The 11,844-nt window shown below is 46.3% G+C and overlaps 2 protein-coding genes across 2 annotated transcripts in view; both read right to left on the bottom strand.

Moving 5' to 3' along the window:
- Nucleotides 1-6,055: 6,055 nt before the first annotated feature.
- LOC146767181 (tapasin-like) lies at nucleotides 6,056-10,006 on the bottom strand. Its single transcript, XM_085582346.1, has 4 exons — nucleotides 9,979-10,006; nucleotides 8,082-8,319; nucleotides 6,938-7,459; nucleotides 6,056-6,372 (listed from the first exon to the last, which is right to left on the bottom strand). The coding sequence occupies exons 1-4, from the start codon at nucleotides 10,004-10,006 to the stop codon at nucleotides 6,267-6,269; spliced, it is 894 nt and encodes a 297-aa protein (XP_085438472.1). The 3' UTR covers nucleotides 6,056-6,266.
- Nucleotides 8,486-11,844, bottom strand: part of LOC146767179 (uncharacterized) — a 27,884-nt gene continuing 24,525 nt past the window's right edge. The window contains 1 exon segment of the mRNA XM_085582345.1: nucleotides 8,486-11,663. Coding sequence (XP_085438471.1) covers nucleotides 11,473-11,663 — 191 coding nt within the window. The 3' untranslated portion in view covers nucleotides 8,486-11,472.

Below are 11,844 nucleotides of genomic sequence, written 5' to 3'. Positions count from 1 at the left end.
CTGATGGGAGTTTCTGGGATGACGTTACCAGCCGCACCTGGGGACATTCTGAGAGCACTCAGAAGGCTTTTGCATTCCCCTGTTGCCGTTTGCATTTTTCTGCTTTTTCTGTTGGGTTTGGCATTTCTCTGTTGCCTTTTGCAGGTTCCTATTGACCCCCAGCATTTTGCTCAGGTGCTCATACTGATATTGATTATTGATAATTCCTTGCAGCTGCTCGCTGGCACAATAAAATCTCAGAGTTTGCATGGACAAGTCCAAGGCAGTGTGAGCTTTCTGCCAGGATTTGGGAATCCTTTACGAATCCAATTCTCACATCCCTGGCCCCCCCGTTCCCGGCGCTGTTCCCGGAGGTCCCGCGGCTCTGGGGGGTCAAAGGGGAGGGGGCGGAACCCCCGTGATGGGTGGGGGGCACAAAGGGGGTCCGGGCCCGGTGCTCGGGGGGGTCGGGGGCACTGAAGGGGTGCGGGTGCGGTTTTTGGGGGGTCCCGGTGCTCGGTGAGGGGGGGTCAGTGCTCAGCAGCGGGGGCTGTCCAGGGACCCCCCCGGCCCCCCCAAATCCCAGCCGGGTGTGAAAAACAAAGTTCACTAAGGGATTACTAAATAAAGTTTAATCAGGGATAAAAAAGGGTTTTGGGCTCAGCCAAAGAACTCGCCCTCAACTTAACCCTTCGTTCTCCGGATCCGGTTCCACTGCAGGGCCACGAACACACTCCTGAGTTTTGACATTATTCAAACACTCCCGGGAGGTTTGGGTGTCCCAGGAGCTCGTGTTTGGGTCTCACCTCTGACTTGTCTGCAGGACATTCTGTAGATTAAGTCGATGTTTTTGATTTCTTCTCATGGTTCCACCCTGTTGTTTCAGGCCCCCTGATAAATTCATAAATTCTTCTGAGCTTTGTGTCACTGGTATCACCTGGTGAGGCTGGTCCGCAGATGTGAGAAACACCAAATTGTTTTACACCTGAGTCAGTGTCTAAGTTCGACAAGAGAGGAATCTGCGAAGGAGGGCTAAAGCCTCCTGTGCAATGGAGAAGGTAAACCCCCTCCCTCTGAATTACTAGGAGTTTTAAATCAAAAGGCTCTCAGGCAAAGATATGGGAATGGGAGTAACAATTCTTTACTAGGAGAAAACTAGACAACAATTTAAAAAGGCAAATGCAATCGGTACAAACAAAACCAGTGAAAAAGTCCAGAACCTGAGGATTCGGGGTGTTGGTAGCAGTCCGGTTGAAATAACAGCTGCTCCTCTTGCAGTGGTTGATGAATTGCAGCTGCAATGGTGATCTTTAGAAGGGTATAGTTTTCCTCTGAAGATCTGGTGGCAGTGGGGCCGGTCTTCCTCTGCGCCAGGGGTTGCCTCCGAGCTCCGCCGCCGTCGCCTCAGCGCGCTCCGGCTGCTTCGCTGCGAGATCCCGCGAAGAAGAGAGAGAGAGAGCTGCTTCTCTGGGAATCCCGCGAAGAGAGAGAGCGAGCTGCTTCTCTCGGAGTCCCGCCCAGAGAGCTGCCTCCTCTCCCCAAAAAGCTACCCCTTTAAACAATAATAGAGTGCTTGGCTTCCCCCTCTGGGTGGGACCCCTCACGGTGTTACATTTACCAGCCCTGCATTGAATCAGTCAATGGCCCACTAACAAACCATTACCTCTTAGGAGCAAAACTGGTTCTTGGAAAAGATAACAAAACCTGTCCAACAGGTTTGCCTTCAACAGATGGCAAATAGAATACAAGCTTATCTTACAACCTAGGACAGTCAGTCACAGAGAAGCATTTTAACATTGCATAGTCTCTATTTCAGTATTTGTTACTGATCTATTTAATGTTTATCTATTTTTAATCTCTTAAGGCCTATGATATAATATCTGTTTATTACTCTAGCAGTAAATTTGTTATACACTGCACACATAAACGGATCGATTTTATTTTACCAGCGAGCAGCTGCAAGGAATTATCAGTAATCAAAATCACTATCAAGTACCACAGCAAAATCCTTGTGATCAATAACAACGTGCAGAAGGCAATACAGAATTTCAAAAGCTGATTATTCTATTGTCATTTATAGCCCGGCTCTGCTGCAAGGCACCAAGGGACTCATTCAGCCCCTGGCCCACTGCCACCCCCATCAGTGTCCCCAGAGCGTCCTCAGAATGTCCCCAAGTGTCCCCAGTGACGTCACCCCAGGAACTCCCATCAGCATTTGGGACAATTGCAATGAAAATTCCCCGAATTCGTCTCAAATCCAGTGTGGTTTGGGGAGAGGGGAGAAGTGACAGCAGCGATGTCCCTGATGATGTCACCGTCCCTGACGACGTCACAGCGGTGACATCGCTGTCCCTGCAGCAGCCTCGGGATGTCCTCTGTGAAAAATACATATTTTATGATTGGCTTTTTGCAAGTATTAAATTGAATAGGATTTGCATTATGTTACATTGATTAGTAGTGCTGTATTAACATTTTAATGGTAGGGTAAATGTAGATTTGTGGTTAAAACGGAGTTTTTGTGGTTAAAATAGAAACTCTGTGTTTGGGAAAAAGGAATGAGGTACTTGCACCGGGACGGCAGCCGCAGGACACCGAAATCTTCCAGAGAAAAAGAATTTACAGCTTATTGTAAATGCAGGCGAGCCGGGGGGAAGAAATGACGATGCCTGACTCCAGCTCAGAAGGATGAATGGTTTCTTTATTAGAACTATACTAATATACATTAATATACTGTTTAAAGGAGATACTAAAACTACAAACCTGCTTTTTCTATTAATATACTGTTTAAAGGAGACACTAAAACTACAAACCTGCTTTTTCTATTAATATTCTATTTAAAGGAGACACTAAAACTACTAACCTGCTTTTTCTATTAATATACTGTTTAAAGGAGACACTAAAACTACAAACCCGCTTTTTCTATTAATATACTGTTTAAAGGAGACACTAAAACTACAAACCCGCTTTTTCTAACTCCCAAATCTAACTCCTCACAACTCGTGACCCTCTCTGAGATTCCAGCCCCAGGTGGGTTGGATTGGCCCCAGGCTCAAACGATCCTCACCAGAACCCAACACAGCAACCACCCCACAACAATTTGGGTAACAAATCGTTAAACAATTCTCCAAACACATTCCACATACTAAAACAAGGAGCAGAAACAGAAATTGTTTTCTCTTTCGTTTCCCTCTGTGCTCCTCTGTGGAAAATGCTGGGAGGCAGAGCAATGTGCTGCCACAAGCGCTCCCTGATTAAAGGAAATTCACTCTCCGTGCCCTGCTCAGCCCTGCGGGCGCCGCGGGATTGAGAAGAGGCTGCCACTGCTCCGGGTCTGTGGCTGGACAGGATTGATGCATCATGCATGAGATCGATGAATATGCAACAGGCTGCTGCTTTTAGGGTTATTCCTTGTTCAAGGCGTGGCTTTGGCAGCTCAGTGCCCAAAACATCCGGACGTCCGTAATCCCTCGCTTTTTATTGTCTTGTCACTGTCCTGACCTCATTGTCCACATTGTTATTGCTCTGATTTTATCGCTGGTTTTTAATAACTGTTTTATTACTAATAAACTTTTACAATTTTAAAAACCAACTGACTGGTGTTTTCCACAGTGCCCAAAAACATCCAGATGTCCAAAATTCTTCACTTTTTATTGTCTTGTCATCGTCCTGACCCTCATTGTCCAGATTCTTATTGCCCCGATTTCATTGCTATTTTTATAACTATTTTGTTACTAATTAACTTTTTGAATTAGTAAATTTTTAAATTTCAAAAACCAGCGAGTGGTGCTTTTCACAGTGCCCAAGAACTCCTGGATGTCCAAAATTCATTTTTTATCATCTTGTGGTGTTCTCATCCTCATTGTCCACATTTTTATTACTCTGATTTTATTTACTATTTTTTTTTACTCACTATTTTATTACTAATAAACTTTTAAAATTTAAAAAACAACTGATTGTTATTTACCACAGTGCCCAAAAACTCCTGGATGTCTGAAATTCTTAATTTTTTATTGTCTCATGGTGCCTGACCCTCGCTATCCACATTTTATTACTCTGATTTTATTTTTAAATTTTATTTTATTTTATTTCTTATTATTTTATTTTTATTTTTTATATGTCTTAATAATTGTTTTATTACTAAGAAACTTTTAAAATTTCAGAAACAACTGATCTGTGTTTTCACAGTGCCCAAAAGCTCCTGGATGTCCAAAATTCTTCATTTTTTATCATCTCGTGGTGCTTTGACCCTCATTGTCCAAATTTTTATTGCTCCTATTTATTGCTATTTTTATAACTATTCTATTACTAATTAACTTGTTTGAATCAGTAATTTTAAAAATATTTTAAAGAACCAGAACTGGCATTTTTCACGGTGCCCAAAAACATCTGGGCGTCTGAAATGATTTTCTTTTTATCGCCTTGTGGTGGCCTAAATGTCATTGTCCAGATTTTGATAACTCTGATTTTATTTTGTATTTTAATTTTATTATTTTTATTATTTTAATTTTTTATTTCATATTTTAATAACTATTTTATTATTAATAAACTTTTAACATTTCAAGAACAACTGATCGGTGTTTTCACAGTGCCCAAGAACTCCTGGGTGTCCAAAATTATTCATTTTTTATCATCTTGTGGTGTCCTGACCCTCATTGTCCACGTTTTTATTGCTCCGATTTTATCGCTATTATAATTATTATTTCATTACTAATTAACTTGTTTAGTTATTTATTACTAACTAACTTGTGTAATAATTAGTTTATTATTAATTAACTTGTGTAATTAGTGATTAGTTTGTGATTTTACAGACCCGCGATCAGCGCTTTCAGAACTCGCGGCGAGCGGGAAACGTTACACGGGAACGAGCTTTGGATCGATTCCTGTGTGATACTGATCAATAATCAATAATCAGTAACTAATGCTGGATCGATTCCTGTGGATTGCTCAATAATCAATAATTAATAAGTAATACTGGAACTATTAATTTGTGATATTGATTAATTAATAATAAATAATTGACATTGGATTGATTCCACTGTAGCATTGATTAATAATAAATAATAATAAAGAGTGGATAAAAGTTTCTGTAATATCGAGTGATTAATAATTAATAATTACTAATATCGAATAACATAGGTTGATTCCTTTGTGATACTGATTAATAATTTATAATTTATATTGGATTATTTTATTTTTAACATTGATTAACACTATTGGATTTGTTACTTTGTAATATTAATAATAATTAATAATATAGGATTTATTTCCTTGTAATATTGATTAATAATAAATAACTAATAACAGTATTAATTTATGTGTAATATTGATTCTTAATAATCAATAATTAATAATTAATATTGGATAGATTTCTTTGTAATATTGATTAATTAATCCTTAATAATTAATAATAGATCAACTTCTTTTTAGTGTTGATTAATTAATAATCAATAGTTGATATTGGATAAATTTATTTGTTATGGTTAATAATTAATAATCAATTATCAATAATCAATGATCAATAATTAATCTTGGATTGATTTCTTTGTAATTTGTGAAAAATGCCGATTGAATGATCCGCTGCTATTGATTATTGATAACTCCCTGCTATTGATTATTGATAACACCCTGCTATTGATTATTGATAATCTGCTATCGATTATTGACAACTCACTGCTATTGATTATTGATAACTCCCTGCTATTGATAATTGATAACTCCCTGCTATTGATCATTGATAACTCCCTTCTATTGATTATTGATAATCTGCTATTGATTTTTTATAACTCACTGCTATTGATTATTGATAATCCGCTATTGATTATTGATAACTCACTATTGATTATTGATAACTCCCTACTATTGATCATTGCTAACTCTCTGCTATTGATTAGGATGTGTGGAGATGAAGGAACAATGGGAAAGGAAATCTCCTTTTTTTTCCTTTTTTTCCCCATTTTTTTCTCCTTTTTTTGCCCCTCTCCCGTGACAAAAGCGAAGATTTGATGAAAAATCGATAAAATGGGAAACGGAACTTTTTAAAAATTGCTTTTTAAAAAAAATCCAGTGAACAATTGGAGCTGGGTAATTGGTTCTTTAATGACTTTAAATTCGTGCTTTGGGTTTTTTAATCAATGCTTTAAAAAAGAACCTTAAAATCCAAACTGGAACAAACTCCTCCAGTGCCACCAACCCCATCGGTGTCCCCAATGTCCCAACTCCCCAAATGTCCCCAAACCTCCCCAAATGTCCCCAAACTCTCAAAATGTCCCCAAATATCCCCAAACTCCCTAAATGTCTCCAAACCTCCCCAGATGTCCCCAAACCTCCCCAGACCTCCCCAAATGTCCACCAGGCCCATCCCCGCCATGTCCTCCATGCTGGGCCTGGTGGCACCTGTGGGGACATTGGGGACACGTCACCGACACGCCCGGGTGGCACCGACACCCCCGGGTGGCACCGAGCCCGTCCTGGTGGCACCGGCCACCCCCCGATGTCCCCAGCTCTGCTCCTGATGTCCCTTAGGAGATCCCAGTCGTGTCCCCAGTGTCCCAAACCCCATCCCCGGTGTCCCCAACCCCATCCCAGCTGTCCCCAGCCATATCCCAGCTGTCCCCAACCCCATTCCTGATGTCCCCAACCCTGTCCGCAGTGTCCCCAGGCATCTCTGCTGTCCCAAGACCGTCCAAACCCCATTCCCGATGTCCCCAGCTGTCCCCAACCCCACTCTTGATGTACCCAACTCCGTCCTGGTGTCCCCAACTCTATCCTCAATGTCCCAAACCCCATCCCAGGTGTCCCCAGCTCCAGTCCTGCTGTCCCAAGACCATCCACACCCCATCCCTGATGTCCCCAGGTGTCCCCAACCCCATCCCTGATGTCCCCAGGTGTCCCCAACCCCATCCCTGATGTTCTCAAGTGTCCCAAACTCCGTTCCTGATGTCCCCAGCTGTGGCCAAACCCTGTCCCTGATGTCCCCAGGTTTCCCAAGCTCCATCCCTGATGTCCCCAGTTGTCCCCAAACCCCATCCCTGATGTCCCCATGTGTCCCTCACCCGCCACCACCACAGTGACCCGGTGTGGCACGTCCCAGCCGGGCCCCAGGGTGGTCACCAAAGTGACCCCCTCGGTGTCCCCCTCAGTGTCCCCCAAGCGTGGCCTGGGGTGTCCGTGGGCGCGGTGTTCCCAGCGGATCTCCACGTCCAGCAGGAAGAAGCCGACGGCGTCGCAGCGCAGCTCGGCCGGGAGCCCCAGGGACAGCCGGGACGGCAGCAGGGACACCCGGGGAGGGGCTGGGACACGGGACAGTGAGCTGGGGATACTGGGAGGGACTGGGACATACTGGGACATACTGGGAGGGACTGGGAGGGACTGGGACATACTGGGACATATTGGGAGGGACTGGGATGGACTGGGAGGGACTGGGAGGGACTGGGACAGCTGCAGCGACACCTCCCTGGCGCCCCCTGGCGGCTGGGAGGACCGAGGAAACGTTCGGCCTCAGTGGTGCCCCCAGGCGGCTGGGAGGATCGTGGCCGTTCTGTGCCCAAAAACCCCCAGAACCGCCCCCCCCAAAAAAAACCAAAATGCTCCCAAAACCCACAAAAATCACCCGCTAAACCCTCCAAGAAACACACAAAAAAAGCCCCCAGAAATCACCCAAAAAACTCCCCAAAAAAACCCAAAAAATGCCCCACAAACCCTCCAAAAATCACCCACCAAACCCCCCAGGACCTCCCAAAAAGCCACAAAAAATGCTCCCAAAACCTTCCAAAAAACCATTCTATGCCCACAGCGCCCCCTGGTGGCCGGGAGGACCAAGGCTGTTCCCGTGCCGTGGGGCCCCCTGGTGGCCGGGAGGGCCAAAACCACCCACTGCCAGTGGCGCCCCCTAGCGGCTGGGAGGACCAAAGCAGTTCCATGCCTGCAGCGCCCCCTGGTGGCCGGGAGGACCAAGGCTGTCCATTGGCGCCTCCCAGTGGCCAGGAGGACTGAGGCCGCCCACTCCCAGCAGCGCCCCCTGGCAGCCGGGTGGACCTGACACCCCCCCTGCTCGGTGGCGCCCCCCGCTGTCCCCGCAGGGCTCCGCAGCCCCTCCCCTCACCTGCGCGGTGCCGGGGGGGCTCCCGTGGCCCCCCAGGAACAGCAGCACCCCCGGCGCGGCCTCGGTGCGGCAGGCGGCGGCCGAGTCGAAGGCCAGAAGGCGCCGCGTGGCGCCATGGCGGTGCCACAGCCACTGCAGCGTGAAGGGCTCGGCCGGGGGCGCGAAGGCGCAGTGCAGCCGCCCCGGCGCCCCCAGCAGCGCCTGCGTCTGCGGCGTCTGTGTGGACACTAACAGGGACACTGAGGGGTGGGATAGGGCGTCAGGGGTGTGGGGACATCGGGGACACTGGGGACATCGGGGATGTGGGGGGATGTCAGAGACATTGCGGGGCAGGACAGGGTAGTCATGGGGTGTGGGGACACTGGGGACATCAGGGGGACATTGGGGATATGGCGACATCGGGGTGTGTGGGGACATTGGGGACATCGGGATAAGGGGAGACATTGGGGACAATGGGGACAATGGGAATGTGGGGTGTCCTGGCTTATAAGATAAGCATGTATTCTATTTGCCATCTGTTGGAGCTTGGGCAGTTTTCTTATCTCTTCCAAGAACAATGTCTCCCTCCGGAGAGATATCTTCTGTTCATGGACCATTGAATGACTCACTGCATGACTGATAAAGTTACATCATCCCAGTGTGAGATGCTCCACCCAGAGGGAGGAGCCAAGCATTCCTACCTGCATAAAATCAGCACTTTTTGAGACACTGGCAGCCACTTTGCTGGATTCCCCGAGTAGCAGCTTCTTCTGTGCTGGATTCCCAGAGGAAGACCAGGCCCAACTACTACCAGACCTTCAGAGAAAGCTCCACCATTCTAGAGATCACCACTTCAGCAGCATTTCATCAGCCACTCCAGGAGGAGCAGCCACCATTTTAACTGGACTATTACCAACACCCTGACTCCTCAGGGTGTCAGGTTTCTGACTCCATCACTAGTTTTGTTTGTACTAACTGCATTTTTTTTAATTTAATTTTTTTCCTAGTAAAGAACTGTTATTCCCATTCCCATATCTTTGCTTGAGAGCCTTTTAATTTTGAAATTGTGGTAATTCGGATGGAGGGGGGTTTACCTTTTCCATTTCACAGGAGGGTCTTGCCTTCCTACACAGACTCCTGTCTTTTCAAACCAAGACATTGCATCAGCCCGTTTAGGGAAAACGGCTAAAGATGTCTCTAGAACTTCACTGCTGCTTTTGTAACTCTTGGTATACCACCTGAAGTAAAGGCAATGGCCCAGCTTATACTTCCTGCTGAGTTGCTACCTTTTTTGCCTATGGGGAATTATGCACAAAACAGGTATTCCTCATTCCTCAAAAGGCCAATCTGTCACTGAATGGGCTCATGGCTCCCTCAAGCGTCTCCTGGTACAATAGAAAGGGGGGCCAGAGAGGACAACCCTTCGGAGAGACTGCAGAAAGCCTTTTATGTGTTCAACTTCTTGAAATGATCTTTGATGGACCCCAACCCTTGATTGTTTGACATTTTAATTGTAATTCATAATTGCAACAAAAGGAAAAATCCCTTGCCTTAGTGAAGGATCCAGGATCTGGTAAGATATTGGGGCTTTATCCTTAGGTCACCTGATGTCACCTGGTGTCACCACTGAGTCAGGAACAAGAGTCAGGCGACACATAAAATCTAACTCTCTCCAGGAGACTAATACTAATTTTATTAGGAACCCATTTCTTTTTATACACTGCTCCAACACCTGACTGGTCCTTTAATCAACACACCTCACATGATTGGCTAATTAAGGAAACACCCTTTAGTAAACATCTTATAAGAAAACAACTGTTCAAAACACCAGCTGCAAGATTGCTTTAATTCTTTCTCTCAGCCTTCTCAAAACTCCCCAGAACAATTCCTAGGAAAGTTTACCTGGCTTTCTCTCTGACCAGGCTGGGGTAGAGGTTTTGCTTGCATGTCCACAGAGAATGGTTCCAAGTGGATTCCAGCAAACAATGTGAAGGCGTTTTGAGATTCTTTGACTGCATCACTTGAAGATTCACCTTGAACATCAACATTGGAGGAGAACCCTTGTGAACAGGACCTCGCCACCACATCAGCACCTGTTTAACCTCTAGCAGACTTATGCCCTTGGGAAAATGGTTATGATTATCCAGTGGTATCAGGGCTTACAGGGCTAGATCAGCTTCTGGGGGATTGGAGACTTGGTGGATGGATAAGAAATTTAATTAAAATAGGCTTATATGTATTAGGATTATATTATGTATTGTTATGCTTATTCCTTGTATTTTATATTGTGTGAAAAAATTAATAGACAAATCACTTAAGAATGTATTTTTGTTTGAACAGATAGGGGGAGGTATGGGGAATAAAACAGAGAGTACAGTGGAACTGATAAAGGGGCCTGATATCTTCTTCTTCTGCCTGATTGAGCAGAAACCATGGCAGAGACAGACAGAGAAAGTCTCCCTGGGCAAGAAGTGACCAAGAAACATATTGTGAGACATAGTGATAAAATAATGTTACCAGGTCATGTGATGTCATAAAGAAGTGTAACCAATGGGAAATTGTTACCAAAACCAGAGCCCTATATAAGCACCATACAAGTGAAACTATATAAACACCTGGTACACTCAATAAAATTGGCTTCTGATCCCAACTCAGATGCCCCCGACTCTCCATCATTGATAACCCCTGGTCTGGGTGATCCCTGTTGGGTGGGGGGAAGGTGTTGGAGAGATTTCTTTCCCTTCTCCTGCTGTGATTTGGATGGTAATAAATTCCCTCCCTGTGCCCGGGCTGGGACTGTTTTGCCAGTGCTGGTGCTCGGGGCGGGATCTCTCCCGATCCTTTTCCTACTCCCGCCTTCCCTCAGCCGATCAGAGACAGCGCGGCTGATGACTCACCAGTTGCTGGGCAGACCCGCAGCGACCAGCGGTCCCGGCCGGACCCGCCCCGCCACGGCCCGGATCCTCCCAAATCCTCCCGAATCCTCCCAAATCCTCCCAAATCCTCCCGAACCCTCCCCAAATCCTCCCAAATCCTCCTGAATCCTCCCAAATCCTCCCCAAATCCTCCCCGAATCCTCCCCGAATCCTCCCAAATCCTCCCCAAATCCTCCCAAACCCTCCCCAAATCCTCCCAAATCCTCCCCAAATCCTCCCCAAATCCTCCCCAAATCCTCCCAAACCCTCCCCAAATCCTCCCCAATCCTCCCGAATCCTCCCCAAATCCTCCCAAATCCTCCCAAACCCTCCCCGAATCCTCCCCAAATCCTCCCGAATCCTCCCGAATCCTCCCTGCCCCATCACAGGGGGTCCTGTGCAAGGCCACGGGGAGCGGCTGCGGCCGCCGCTGGCTCAGGAGCTCTGTGGGCAGGAAAGGGGGTGACACTGGGACTGGGGGTGCTCGCAGGGCTTCCCTTAATGGTGCCTCCTTTGGTGTTGGGTCAAGCGAGAGCTTCTGGAGAATCTCTCCCCACACACAGGACACTCACCGGGCCTCTCCCCGGTGTGGATGTGCCTGTGGGTGACGAGGCTGGAGCTGTGCTTGAAGCCCTTCCCGCAGTCAGGGCAGCAGAAGGGCCTCTCCTGTGTGTGAATCCACTGATGCACTGAAGCATGGACAGACGGCTCCTCAACTAATTAAAGCTGGAAAGAAGGGTATTTTATTGCAGTGCTGGACACATGTGGAATCATTTCCAAATACATGTGCAAGGAGTTGCAGACTCCTGCTTTCTATTTATACAGAAAAGGTTTTACATATCCAAGCTGTTTCTAAGGACACAAAATACA

Source organism: Lonchura striata, chromosome 5, assembly GCF_050655825.1.
Source record: "Lonchura striata isolate lonStrDom1 chromosome 5, ASM5065582v1, whole genome shotgun sequence".
NCBI classification, from domain to species: Eukaryota; Metazoa; Chordata; class Aves; order Passeriformes; family Estrildidae; genus Lonchura; species Lonchura striata.
The sequence above is the reverse complement of the archived record's forward strand: the minus strand, read 5'-3'. Positions and strand labels throughout refer to the sequence as shown.